General features: G+C 38.8%; 1 protein-coding gene across 1 annotated transcript; it reads right to left on the reverse strand.

Moving 5' to 3' along the window:
• Positions 1-2,567: 2,567 nt before the first annotated feature.
• On the reverse strand, positions 2,568-4,542 carry SPAG11B (sperm associated antigen 11B). The gene is made up of 2 exons (XM_003412340.3): positions 4,488-4,542; positions 2,568-3,060 (listed from the first exon to the last, which is right to left on the reverse strand). Exons 1-2 carry the CDS (start codon positions 4,540-4,542, stop codon positions 2,894-2,896), a joined length of 222 nt encoding a protein of 73 aa, XP_003412388.1. The 3' UTR covers positions 2,568-2,893.
• Positions 4,543-15,095: the final 10,553 nt, after the last annotated feature.

The following is a 15,095-nucleotide window of genomic DNA, read 5'->3' on the forward strand; positions in this document are numbered from 1 at the left end:
GAATGGTTCTATTATTCCTATTTAATTACAGTGTCATCTCAGGAAAGGAAACAGACCCTGAAAAGCACAATAGGGATAATTATACTTATCTCAGAAAAATGATCTACAGGAAATGTATGAAAGATTTGCAAAGTGTACCATATTGGGCCCTAATTGGAGCCTGGTCCTTCTGTCTCCTCACTGGCCATGGCTCCAGACTATAACCAGAAGCCCTCTAGTCCCTCCTTTGGGTCAGCTGAGGGTTCATTCTCTGAATATCAGTCCCCCCAGGAGAAGTGTTTTGCCAAAGTCCTGGCACTATACCCTACCTCTTTCCAGGTTTCCCTGTGTGCCTGAGGTATCTCAGAGCAAGAACAGAGCAGGTAAATCCCCATCAAAAATGTATCTGGAATCTAAGAGCAGGATGGAATGAACATAATCACTGCTTTATTTGTTCACTTTTAGAATCTCACCAGAGTCTTGCATGAATCTCTGGGGGAAACAGGCCATTGGAGTATGGGACTTGCCTGAGGTCATGCAGCAACTAAATGGCAGACCCAGAGTTAGAATCCATGGACCTTACATGGAGATGCTGCTCTGCAGCGCTCAGCAGAGTGCTCAGCATTATGCATTGGATGAGGCCATAACTCCAGAAAGGTAGGCAGGGCAGGAAGCAGGCAAGTTTTACTTTAGTTTTTTTTTTTTTTGTCTGAGCACTGCTACTAGTGCTGGCCCCTATCCCAAAAAAGAGGAGATGCACACTATCACTTTAATAAGCATCCTCATGGATTCCATCTGAAGTGAATTCATTTCCCCAAACCTGTAATGAATGGTAAAGATCCCTGGTTTCACAGTGGTTAAACACTGGGTTGCTAACCAAAAGGTCAGCAGTTCAAACGCACTCAGCAGCTCCATAGGAGAAAAGACCTAAAGACCTGCTCCTGTAAAGATTAAAGATTATAGCCTAGAAAATCCTATGGGGCAGTTCTACTCTTTTTTTGGCTTCTTTTAGTTTCTTCTTTCTCTCTCACCTCTTTCCTTTCCTTTTATCTGAATACCTGGAGCCGTGTGCCATCTCCACTCCTTCTTGATGGGCTAAGCAGTGCACTCAGCTGGCCAAGTACTTCCCCAGTCCATGCTGCCAAGCCAGGGGGCTGTCTGGGGACTTTTTTTTTTTTTTCTCTTTTCTCGGTTTCCTGTCTCCCTCTACTTTCCTTCCTTACCCTTCTCCGGAACACCCAGTGCTATGTGCCATCTCCACCCCTTCTTGATGTACTGCGCAGCACCGCTTGGCTAGGAGTTACTTCCCCAGTCCTGCTGCTAAGCCAGTGGGCACCCTTGGGTTTTTTTTTTTTTTTTCTGTTCCTCAGTTTCTTGTCTCTCTCTACCTTCCTTCCTTACACTTCTCCTGAACACCTGATACCATGATCCATCTCCACTCCTTCTTGATGGCTGTATAGCGCCGCTCAGCTGGGAAACTGCTTTCAGTGAGCTCTCTTGGGGATGTTTTTTCTTTTTTTCTCGCTTTCTCTCTCTCTCTCTACCTTCCTTCCTTCCTACCACCTGGCTTTTTTTTTTTTTTTTTCCTTGGTTTCTTGACTCTGTCTACCTTCCTTCTTGTCTCCTGACCACCAGGCCAAGTGTGCCTTTCTCTCTCTTTTTTCCTCATTTCTTATCTCCCTCTCTGTTCCTTCCCTTTCTCTCACCCACCTAGCAATGTGTGCTGAATCTGCCCCTTCTTGACCAGCTGTGCCACACCACTTGGCTAGGAAATCACCAGCACATGGCTTTTGTGAGCCTGCTCCACTCCAACAGCAGGCTCCCTCAGCACCTTTTCTTTTCCTTGGCTTCTGTTTTTCTCTCTTCTTTCCCACACCTACTTAGCTCCACACATCACATCTTCCTCCTTCCCTCCTATCTACCTGCACCTCATGCTGATCACCACACCCTTGAGCAGCACAAGAGTGGAACACCAGATCCTGCCTTGCTCTGCCCCCCAGACGCATTGGACAAGATGGTGAGAAGACTCATGCCCACAGATGAGCAAACAACAAATAATGCCCAGGTGGCCTGCTCAGATGTAATGAGATGAAAGAAAAATGCAGGGCAAAACAAACAAACGTACAATCAATAAACAAAGAAAATAATCACTGAATGTTCCAAATACAGCAGATAATTTCAAAACATATTTAAAAACAATACAGGATGGTTCCAGTAGGCATCCAAAATAAAACACCAGATGACCTTACAGTAGAATAAAAAGCACTGAAGCTACCTGATAGAGAATTCAAATCTCAAATATTCAGGGCTATCCAAGAGATGATGGAAAAAATAGACAAAATCATGGAAAAGACAGAGAAAAAAATGGCATAATTCAGGAAAACAATGCAGGAACAAAATGTCAAAATAAATAAAAAACTAGAAATCATACAAAAACAGCAACAGGAAATGCAAAAGATAAACAAGATTTCAGAAATGAACAGTGTCATAAAAGGCTTGAGGAGCAAGTTTGAAGCAAAGGAAGACAGAATCAGAGCAATTGAGGACAAATTTTTGGATACCACTTTGAGGAAAAACCAGAGAAAAGAATGAAAAAAAAAAGATGAAACACTGAGAAGGATGTGAGATACAGTCAAAAGCAAAAATTGAGCATGATCAGAGTTCCAGAACAAGGAGGTGAAATATTACAAAATTCTGAGACTCTTAAAAAAAAAAAAAGAAAGAAAAACAGAGAAAAGCAAATAGACAAGTTTTTAGTTGTTTTTTTTTAATAAGACTTTCACCTTTGGTCCTGGATTCATTTGACAAATATTTGTTGAGCAATGACTATATACCACACAGTCTTCTGAGCCTTTGGGGGTACTTCAAGATCCCAGCCTTCCAGAAGCTCACATTTTATATCCCAACACACTGGTCATTCATCTCTGCTTTCTCTTTTCTTGTCATCCTCTGTTGTGCAGCACCTATTCCAGGGTTCAGAGCAGATGTCACCCTTTTTTTCACCATAATGACAGAAAAAAAGTCTGCAGGTCCCATGTTGCAAAAGGCAGATAGTATTTCTAATTCCAGGTGGAATATCCCCTATGAATACAATAGAATGCAGTTGATATTTAATTCACCTAATTCAGACAATAAAGGATGTCTCCAGCCACCAGCCCAGCCCCAAAGACACTTATTAGCTAAGTATCTTTGGACAAGTCCCAATTTAATGGAGGTCAGTTCATTAGTTGTAAAAAAGGGACAATAATCTACCCCTCAAAATGTTCCTGGGAGGATCATACAGCTTATTGTATAAGAAACTTCACCTGGCCTATAGTAGACCATAGCTATTACATCAGGGTTCTCAAGCTTCCTGGTGATTACTGTGAGTTAATGCAACTGGAGAAAAGCAAAAGAAATTTGGGAGGACAGAATGGAATGACGAAGGGGAAAATCTTGATCTCTAAAAAATTTAGAGAAATAATTCTGACTTTGAGCTTATAGCACAATTTTTAGTTTTATAACCTACAATGAAAAGGAGAAAATAAAGCCATCCTCCCTCGCAATGGTACATGGCTTGTAAGTCAAGTACAACCACTTAAAGCTCTCATAAGGAAAGTGTTTTCTATTTGGGAATAGAAGAATTCAAAGGAAGCTTTTACAATGGGTCTTCAAATGCCACCTATGATGACTGGAAAACAAAATGCAATATTGGTCTTACATGATTAAAAAAAAAAAAACCCACCTTGCACAATATTCCAGCTCCAGAAGAGGCCTATTCTATGACCCCCTCTCATTTTTACCTGTAGAGACTTAAGGGGATTCAGTAAAGTGAAGAGGTGGGTTGTACCTCTACCAGAGTGAGGCAGGGGGGCCACCAACCAGTCTAGGAGCCTGGAGATCTGGATTCTAGTCTTACTTCTTCTGATAACTATCTCTCTTTGGATAATTCATTTAACAGACCATGTCTCATCTTTAAAATAGGTTATCTGTGAAAACTGGGGCAATATTATTATAAATGTGAAGAGCTATTTGTACCATAATTATTAATTTCACAGCTGTGAAATTTCTCACAGCTTTCTCTGAACCTCAGTTTCCTGTCTGTAGAGTGGAGGGGAAACAGTAGAAGATTTCTAATTTCCTTCCAGATCTGACATTAATATGACTATAATTTCCTTCAAAAACTCTTCTTAGATGCCGGTGAATGGTTCCTATTTGTTAAAAAAAAAAAGTCCCTTTTTTCCTGTATTTTGACCCTTTTAACCCATACTTAACTTTGGAAATATATATATTCTTAAGTAAGATTAAAATGGTCCAGAACCAAGTCCCAGAGTGATCCTGTACCCACCAACAACACATAAACACACAGACACACCCTCACACTCAGACACACACACAGACACTCCCAAAACACACACACACCCCACACATAGACACACCCCAAAAGCTCCACACTGCCTTCCCAGCTCCTTCCCTTTTGATCTCTGTTGGTTGGTAACAGTCTTCTAACCTCACCAGGAAGTGTTTACCTGAGTTAGTTTGGACTAAACAGAAGAGAACAGCAACAAGAAAGAGGACCTTCATGTTTAAGTTTGGCTAGGATTTTCCAGTCCACCTGTGCAGATAGGCAAATCTGACAAATGAGTGAAGTGGAGTGGCAAAGGCACAAAAATGGACATTTATAGGTTTTGGAGAACACTAATCAGGAATGAGCATATTTATCTGCTCTACTGAGTAAGGCTGTGGGCAGAATGTACTGGATACTGTTCCCTTTCTGCCTAAAAATAGACAGGTTTCTTAGTATTTAGAGGAAGCAAGGCTTGACCAATAACTACATATACGGAGAGAGAAATGGAAAGAGAGACAACATTGACGAGTGACTTCTTAGTGCCAGGTATGGTGGTAGTTGATAGAATTATATGTACAAAGACAAGATTTATGCCTTCAAAGAACTTCCATTTGAGCAGGATCTACCAGAGTTGCCCATATGCATAGCCTATGCCCCAGCATTTTTACTCCTGATGTACCAACAGCTATATATGCCCATGTGTACCAAGAGACATGTACGATCATGTTCAAGTAGCATTAGTCATTACACCCATCAACAGAATATAACAGTGTATGCCAAAAAAAAAAACAAACAAAACTGTATTCCCACACAGCAATACAAATAGGAAAAAAAAAATACAGATGTAGACAACAACATGGATGACCCTTGCAAACCACATGCTGAGTGAAAATAAGCCAGATACAATATATCACATCCGTCCATTTATATAAAAGTCAAACATTTGGCAGAACTAATCCATGTATTAAAAGTCAGAATGTTGTCTACTTTGGGGAAAGAAGATTCTTTACTCAGTCAACAATGTTCTGTTGACTGCCATCTGTGGTGCCAGCTACTGTACTAAATAAGCACTGGAGATAAAGTGATGAAAGATCTCATCCCTCACCTGAGGAGCTGGTAGTCTAGTGGGAGACACATGCAGCCAACACAACCAGTGTGCTGGGCTGGGCCTGTGCACCAGGCACTGCAGTGGCTCAGAGCAGAGAATGGGCCTGCCTGAGTGTGGGAGATGCAAGGCAAGTCTTCATAAAGAGGACACTTCTACAGATGACTCTAGAAGGGCAAATTTTTCATGCCAGTTTATATAATGGGTAATGGGAAAATGCCTTACCTATTTGATGCAGATAAACATTTTGCCCCTAATAATTTTAAGTCTTTTAAAATTCACTAAAAAGTGAAAAGCAAGTCTTCTTCCCATCCTGTCCCCCAGGCCTTCATGACAACTTCTACTGGTTTTTATGAATCCTTTCATAGCTTCCTATGAAAATATAAGGATATATGAATTTATACTCCTCTTTTTGGATAAATGATAACACACTATACACATTGTTCTAGCCTTGCCTTTTTTACTTGATGTTTCTTGAAGATCTTTTTAAATAGATTCATGGACAGCTTCTTCATCCTTTATAACAGCTGTAAATATTTTCCATGTGGTTGTATCCCACCTTATTTAACTAATCTGCAACAAATAACATTTGACTATGAGTCTTAGCTAGAAAATGGATTTTAACAAGAGGTCTCAGGCAGAGCAGGTCCCTGGGTGACACAAATGGTTTGCACTTGACTACTAACCTAAAGGCTGGCTGTTCGATTCCACTCAGCAGTACCATGGAAGAAAGCTCTGGAGATTTACTTCTGTAAGACTACAGTCTTTGAAAACCCTATGGAGCGCAGTGGAAAACATGGGAGCTCCATGAGCTGGAACCGACTGGATGACAACGGGTTTGGTTTTTTGGTTTTCATCAGGCAGAGCTGCCCCAGACTTCTGGAGGTCAGCAAGGGCACCCATGAACAATGTAGTCAGTAAGGGCAATCTCCAAAGCACATAAATGGAGGTGAGAGCAGGTGTTCATTTTGGAGGTTCCAGGTCTGAGAATATTAAACAAAGACCAAACCAGTTGCTGTGGAGTCAATTCCAATTCTTGGTGACTCCATATATGTCAGAGTAGAACTGTGCTCACAGGGTTTTTAATGGCTGATTTTTTTCAGAAATAGATCTCCAGGCCATTCTTCTGAGGTGTCTCTGGGTGGACTTGAACCTCATACCTTTAGATTAGCAGCCTAGTGTGTTAACAATTTGGTTAACCATTTACACCACCCAGGGACTAAGCAAAGACAGTGGGCCCTAGCAAGAGATACACAGATTCACAAGGTTTTCTGCACCTTGTAAAAACATCTACAAAAAGAAAATTTTAGGGGAAATTTCCAGGATGCTACAGTTACTGTAAAGCTGCTTTTCTCTTTAGAGTAACAACAAACTAAGTGATCAAGAATAGATATGGGAGTGAGTGCATACATGTGATGATAAAACTCAGTAAATAATAAATCTGTTAAAATTTGAAATTATTTTCCTATGGAGCATTTGTTCTGATACATGTCTCTAAAATATTCCATTATTTAAAAAAAAAAAAAAAAGACATAAACAGTTGCATTGGACCCTTGGGAAAACTGACTTCCATACCAAAATCAAACCCTAAATTCAAGAATTCCAGTGAAAGATTATAATTCTGAATGTACCTCTGTGAATGGACAAAGTGTAGCTAAAAGATACAAGAATGATTATTTTATAAATGTGTATATATCAAAATATGTGGGTCATTTTAAAAATAATCTTGATATATGAGATAATAAAAATATGTTTACATACTTTGCAGTCTTGCCTTTTATTTATACTGCACCTTTTTTAGAAAGGTTTTAAGATAAAAATAAATGGTATTTTTTTTTTCCTAGAAGTACAGGCACTGATCAAATAGTTGTGAAATTGTAGTCTGGAAACTGTTTTCTGATTCATTTTGCAAGCCATTTTGGAAAATTACTTCATTCAATTCTCAATGTATTTGTGGGAGGGAGAAATTAAGAATATTAAGCTTTATCACTCACCTTATCCTTCATGCTTAAACCTCTTTTCAAGTCACAGACTTGGGAGGCAACCCCCATGGAAGACTTTCATAAATGGCTCTGGAGAATAAGGCATAACATTCTAAAGGAAGACAAACTAGAAAATCAAGCTTATTGAATGACCTTAACATCTGACCATAAGCTCATATAACTCTAGGATTGGAAAGAATTATAAAGCTCAATATGTCCCACTACCCAAGATAATTATTCTGATGTGCAATGTAAGCAGAGGAGTTAGAAGGTACACATGAGTTTGCAAACATCAGATAATAGTAAAAATTTTTTTAATTTATATTTTAAAAGAAAACCTTGATATAATTCACCAAAAAGAAAGCCCGATTAAAAAATGGACAAAGGACTTGAATAGGCATTTCATCAAAGAGGATATACGAATGACCAACAAGTACGTGAAAAGATGTTCAACATCATTAGTCATTAAAAAAAAAAAAAAAACTAACCAAACCCATTGTCATTGGGTCGAGTCCAACTCATAGCAACCCTATAGGACAGAGTTGGACCACCCCATAGGGTTTCCAAGGAGAGATGCCGCATTCAGACTTCAAACATGATGGCTGGCAGGTGAGCTCTTAACCACTGCACCACCAGGGCTCCTCATTAGTCGTTAGGAAAATATAAATCAAAACTAGAATAAGATACTACTTCACATCAAGTAGGATGGCAGTAATAATAACAAATAGATAAATGGAAAATCAGATGTGTTGTGAGGATGTGGAGAAATTTGGAACCTTCATTCATTGCCAGTGACAATGTAAAATGATGCAGCTGTTATGGAAAACAATTTGGGAGTTCCTTAATAAATTAAGCATAGAATTACTATGTATACAGCAATTCCATTTCTAGGTACATATCCAAAAGCTTTGAAACCAGGTGTTCAAAGAAAAACTTGTACATGAGTGTTCATAGTATCACCTCACAGTACCCAAAAAAGTGGAAACAACTGATGAATGGATAAAAAATGTGTATATGGAATATTTTCCAGTTATTAAAAGGAATAAACTACTAATACATGTTACAGTAGCTACCTCAAAAAACATGCTAAATGAAAGAAACCGAACACAAAAGACCAGTTATTGTATGATTCCATTTATATGAAATTTTTAGAACTATGCAATCCATAGAGACAGAAATCAGACTAGTGATTTACAGATTGACATGGGCTTGGGGAGAGGGGAGTGGAGAGTGTCTGTTTAATAGACACACTGTTTCCTTTTGATGTGACAAAAAAATTTCTGGACCTAGAATGTGGTGATGGTTGCACAACATTGTGAATATACTAAACGTCACTGAATTGTACATTTTAAAAAGTTAAAATGGTGAAGTTTATCTTATGTGTATTTTATCACAATAGAAAAAGAACATCTTGAGAAATTTTGAAATCATAAAATATCTGTACATAAATGACCATTATCAATTGTGTTGCTAACATCCTCCTTATTTTGAGAAAGTGACTCACCTGAGGACATAACATAAAAAAAGAAAAAACATAAGGGTGGTTCATTGTAATTGTAGCAACCAGGTCACTTAATAGCTAGCAAGTATTCTTTCTTCTTCCAGTAGGAGGAGCTGTAATCGTAAGTACACACACACACACACACACACACACACACACACACACACACCACCCTACTCAATAGAATATACTGTGATTTTATTTGCAAAGTCTAAAATTAAGTTCCTTCAGTTCCACCTTTATGTCTGTAGGTGGCAGCGCAAGATTCTTTTTTTTTTTAGACTGATGAGGACTTCATTCTACACTATTTAATTTAATCATTTCAACGGCCCAAGAAAAAAAAAATAAAGAGCATAGTATTATTACCTCTAGTTTGTACATAGAAAAAATAAAGAGGCACAGAATGTTTAAATAACTTAGACAAGATTATATAGATAATAAGACAAAAACCTTGCATTTGAATCCACATCTTCTAATTTCAAGTACAATGTTTAACACATTGCCTTCTATGTAAGAATTGTTAGATATAATTTAATAATCATGTATAGGGCTTTTTCTATTGCTCCTTTAAAATAGTGGCTGCCAAAGAGCTGAAATGTGATAGGTCACTTAAACTTTTGAGCTTTATTTAGTTTTTCTTCAAGACATTTGCTCAGTAAATTTCTATTGAATGAAGGTTAGGGAAGTGATTTCTTTTTTGTGTGTGTGCTTTAAGTGAAAGTTTACAAATCAAGTCAGCCTTTCACACAAAAACCCATATACACCTTGCTACACACTCCCAATTACTCTCCCCTTAGTGAGACAGCCCGCTCTCTCCCTCCACTCTCTCTTTTTGTGTCCATTTCATCAGCTTCTAACCCCCTCCACCTTCTCAACTCCCCTCCAGGCAGGAGATGCTAACATAGTCTCAAGTGTCCACCTGATCCAAGAAACTCACCCCTCACCAGCATCTCTCTCCAACCCATTGTCCAGTCCAACCCACATCTGAAGAGTTGGCTTCGGGAATGGTTCCTGTCCTGGGCCAACAGAAGGTCTGGGAGCCATGACCACTGGGGCCCTTCTAGTCTCAGTCAGACCATTAAGTCTGGTCTTATGAGAATTTGGGGTCTGCATCCCACTGCTCTCCTGCTCCCTCAGGGGTTCTCTGTTGTGTTCCCTGTCAAGGCAGTCATCAGTTGTAGCCAGGCACCATCTAGTCCTTCTGGTCTCAGGATGATGTAGTCTCTGGTTCATGTGGCCCTTTCTGTCTCTTAGGCTCGTAATTGCCTTGTGTCCTTGGAGTTCTTCATTCTGCTTTGATCCAGGTGGATTGAGACCAATTGATGCATCTTAGATGACTGCTTGCTAGCCTTTAAGAGCCCAGACACCACTCTTCAAAGTGGAATGCAGAAAGTTTTCTTAATAGATTTTATTACGCCAATTGACTTAGATGTCCCCTGAAACCATGGTCCCCAGACCTCTGCCCCTGCTACACTGGCCTTCAAAGCATTCAGTTTTTTCAGGAAACTTCCTTGCTTTTGGTTTAGTCCAATGGTGCTGACCTCCCCTGTATTGCGTGCTGTCTTTCCCTTCACCTAAAGTAGTTCTTATCTACTATCTAATTAGTGAATGCCCCTCTCCCACCCTCCCTCCCTCCCTCTCTTGTAACCACAAAAGAATGTTTTCTTCTCAGTTTAAACTATTTCTCGAGTTCTTATAATAGTGGTCTTATACAATATTTGTCCTTTTGCAACTGACTAATTTCACTCAGCATAATGCCTTCCAGTTTCCTCCATGTTATGAAATGTTTCACAGATTCCTCACTGTTCTTTATCGTTGCATTGTATTCCATTGTGTGAATATACCATAATTTATTTATCCATTCATCCTTGGTTGATGGGCACCTTGGTTGCTTCCATGTTTCTGCTTTTGTAAACAGTGCTGCAATAAACATGGGTGTGCATATATCTGTTCATGTAAAGGCTCCTATCTCTCTAGGATATATTCCAAGGAGTGGGATTGCTAGATCATATGGTAGTTCTATTTCCTAGCTTTTTAAAGAAGTGCCAAATAGATTTCCAAAGTGGTTGTACCATTTTACATTCTCACCAACAATGTATAAGTGTTCCAATCTCTCCACAGCCTCTCCAACATTTATTATTTTGTGTTTTTTGGATTAATGCCAGCCTTGTTGGAGTGAGATGAAATCTCATTGTAGCTTTGATCTGCATTTCTCTAATGGCTAATGATCGTGAACATTTCCTCATATATCTGTTAGCTACCTGAATATCTTCTTTAGTGAAGTGTCTATTCATATCTTTTGCCCATTTTTTAATTGGGTTATTTGTCTTTTTGCAGTTGAGTTTTTGCAGTATTATGTAGATTTTAGAGATCAAGAGCTGATCAGAAATGTCATCGCTAAAAACTTTTTCCCAGCCTGTAAGTAGTCTTTTTACTCTTTTGGTGAAGTCTTTGGATGAACATAGGTGCGGCAGTGCAAGATTCTTACTGGACTTGAGACAATTGTTTAAGAATCAGTCAAGAGAAAAGGACTAGATTCAACCACAATATATTAAAAATGAGACCTTTCACCCATTTTATGAAATAGAGAACCTATCATTACCAGTGCAATTGTCCCTAAAATCCTAATAAATTTTATATGTGCTGGGGCCAAACTCTTCATCTCTGTAGGAGTTTAATTCCTCTGAAAAATGAAACACTGTGATTTAAAGTCCTTGAGAGTCTGAAATTTATAGATTTGATTCTACCTTGAAAACATTAATAATAATAACAAGAAAGATCTATGAATTAGCTTCCAGAAAATTTCCTATTGGAAGAAGACCCTCAATGAAATGATACACTGGGTCCAAAGATGGTGTATATTTCCATATTTCCACACTTTTTAATTGGCTTTGCAGGAAATATGAGGCAATATAACTTAGAAGTTAGACAATGATGATCAAATAGAAAAACTTTTATTTTTTATTTTATATAACTTTTCATCATATTGCCTGTCTTTTGTACATTTTTTATAGTCTAAAACTAACTTTCACAAGTTTCATCTTTTCACCAATTCCATAATCTAGGCAGGTCAGTATCATTACCCCTATTTTAATAGCTAATGAAATGGAACTGTAGGGAGGTATGAGATAAGAAGAATTGGACAACTCAAAATGGTAGCTCGAGGTCTTCTGATTCCTGGCACAATCTCCTATTTCCCCCACACTTTTTAGGTACAATATTAAATATACACCCCCTTTTTTTTAGAGGCAGGGCCAAGATAGTGGAGTAGTCAGATGCTTCCTGTAGTCTCTCTTACAACAAAGACCTGAAAAAACAAGTGAATCAATTATATACTACAATATAAGAGCCCTGAACATCGAAGGCAAAGTTAAGGAATCAGACTGAGCAGCAGGGGGAGGGAGAGAGAAGCAGCAAGTAGTTTCCAGACCTAACCCAGAAGAAACCAACACCACACAGGCCAGATTTGCTGGTATGAGCATGCTGACATAAGCAGTGGCATTCAGGATGAGTTTTCCACAATGGGAGAGACCAAGTGGTGGGGAGTCCACTCATAGCTCCAGAATCAGTGAAAAGCTGTGTTCTCAGCAAGGATAAATACGTATATCTAATCTACCATGCGGACCGAAAAACACCCTTTGGGGAAAAAATTCTCTCCCGTTTTCTTGACCCCGCCCTGCTCTGCTTCATTGTCCTGAGGCAGCTTCATTGAAAGCTGCATTCCCTGGGCTGGAAGTAGGACCTATCACATGCCTTGAGCCATTCTCCTGGCCTTGGAGAAGAAACAAATAAGCAAACGGAGAAAAGATAATCTGCTAGCTCCCCTAAGCTGGGAACTCAGGGAAGAAACAGCTTCTTTGCCTAGGCACAGGCATAAGGGGTCCACAGAATTTGAATGCCTTTCACTCCTGTGTAGACCTGTGTGGGCCCTTTTCAACAGCATAGGACCTCATTAGCCCAGTATACAACAGGGTATATACATGAAGTCTAACCTCAACTGTTTCAGCTATATGCTGGAGAGGCAGGTTCATGACGTTTGACACAGCTCTGCCTATTAAACAGGGTCCTCACATACCCACATCAGAGGACTAAGGACTGGTGGCTCCACCCATACCGAAGAGCCACCACAAGGGTGCAAGGATAAGTGGTGCATTCCAGTCCTTATACCCAGCAGCATTGAGTGCCCATAGTTTGGATGCAAAACCCACCCACTTATGTACTATACGAACAGGGACATGCTTTCCTCACAGACACTCAGGGAAGATTGTTAGCCCTCTGCCTTGCTCAGGACATGACCCCCCTACTGCAGCCAAATACCTGTGTCTACACTAATTGCCCCTGCACATCTAAGACTGTAAGTGAGAGCCTGCGCTACACACTTGGTGACCAACTACCTGGATACCTGAGCTGAATCCATACAAGAAAACTAAATGGACTCCTGGGCTCATATACCTAGTAGTTCCAACCACTTGGTGACAGGACATTAGAGCTTCTAAAGTATTAATAATCAAACTAGCTCACCTGAGGAGGCTATTTGGATATATTGAAACAAAACAAAATAAGAAACTAGGACACAGTAAGAAAACATAAAATAAATACAATAACTTATTGATGGCTTGACAACAACAGTCAATGTCAAATTACATAAAGAGGCAGACTAAGATGGCTTCAGTAAGCTCCCAAAACAAAGAAGCAAGAAATCGTTAGATGAAAAGAACTTCCTAGAATTACCAGAGGAAGAATACAAAAGATTAATACAGAACTCTTCAAGAGACCAGGGAGGAGATCAGGCAAAATGCAGAACAAGCCAAGCAACACACAGAAAAAGCATGAGAGGAACTTAAGGAGATTAGACAGGAGCATAATGACAAATTTAATAGGCTACAAGAATCCATAAGAGACAGCAAACAGAAATCCAGAAGATTAACAATAAAATTTCAGATTTAGAGAGCTCAATAGACTGTCCCAGGAGCAGAATTGAGGCAATGGAAGCCAGAATTAGTGAGATTGAAGATAAAGCACTTGACACCAACATATTTCCGGAAAAATCAAAGAAAAGAATGTAAAACAATGAAGAAATCCTAAGCATTACATGGGACTCTATCAAGAGGAATAACCTATGAGGGATTGGAGTACTAGAACAGTGGTGCATAATAGAAAATACAGAAAACAGAGAAAACTTCCCTGATATTGTGAAAGATGAAGAGATATCTATCCAAGATGCTCATTGAACCCCACATAGGATAGATTCAGAAAGAAAGTCACCAAGATATATTATAATCAAACTTGCCAAAACCAAAGATAAAAAAGAATTTTATGAGTAGCTAGGGATAAACAAAAAGTCACCTATGAAGGTGAGCCAAGACTAAGCTTGGACTACTCAGCAGAAACCGTGAAGACAAGAAGGCAATGGGATGGCATATATAAAGCCTTGAAGGAAAAAGTACTGTAAAAAAAAAAAAAAAAGATTTATATATCCAGCAAAACTGTCTCTCAAATATGAAGGTGAAATTAGGACATTTCCAGATAAACAGAAGTTCAGGCAATTTGCAAAAAAAAAAAAAAAAAAAACCAAAATTTCAAGAAATACTAAAGGGAGTCCTCTGGTTAGAAAATCAGTAACATCAGATAACAACCCAAGACTAGAACACAGGACAGAGAAACCAGATATCAACCCAGAGAGGAAAATCACAAAAATAAGTCAGAGCTAAAACGCTTAAAACAGCGAAACAAACCACTATGTAAAAGATGACAGCATTAAATCAAAAAAAAGAGGACTAAAAATTGCAGTCATAGACCTTTCATATGGACAAGAAGTCAAGGAAATATAAAGAAATAAAAGATTGGTTTAAACTTAGAAAAATAAGGGTAAATATTAAGTTAGTTCAAAGGAAACTAACAATTCTATGCAGCAAAATAAAAAAAAAACTAGAAAAACACAAAACTTAGCAAATACAAAAGCAACAACAATGAAAAAGAGGAAAACCCAATATGTAAAGAAAAACGACTCAACACAGAAAGTTAAGTGGAAAAAAGAAACTGTCAACAACACATACACAAAAAGACATCAAAATGACAGCACTAAACTCATACCTATCCATAATTACCCTGAATGTAAATGGACTAAATTCACCAATAAATAGACAGAGAGTGGCAGAATGGATAAAACAACTTGATCCATCTACATGCTCCCTACAAGAG

Source organism: Loxodonta africana, chromosome 19, assembly GCF_030014295.1.
Source record: "Loxodonta africana isolate mLoxAfr1 chromosome 19, mLoxAfr1.hap2, whole genome shotgun sequence".
Taxonomy (NCBI): Eukaryota; Metazoa; Chordata; class Mammalia; order Proboscidea; family Elephantidae; genus Loxodonta; species Loxodonta africana.

Bases quoted from the DNA above. Each gene is read 5' to 3' on its own strand.
- SPAG11B (XM_003412340.3), bottom strand. From the start codon at position 4,542: ATGAAGGTCCTCTTTCTTGTTGCTGTTCTCTTCTGTTTAGTCCAAACT. The intron at 3,061-4,487 runs GTAAACACTTCC...TTGTATTCATAG, and splicing joins TTTAGTCCAAACTAACTCAG to GGGATATTCCACCTGGAATT.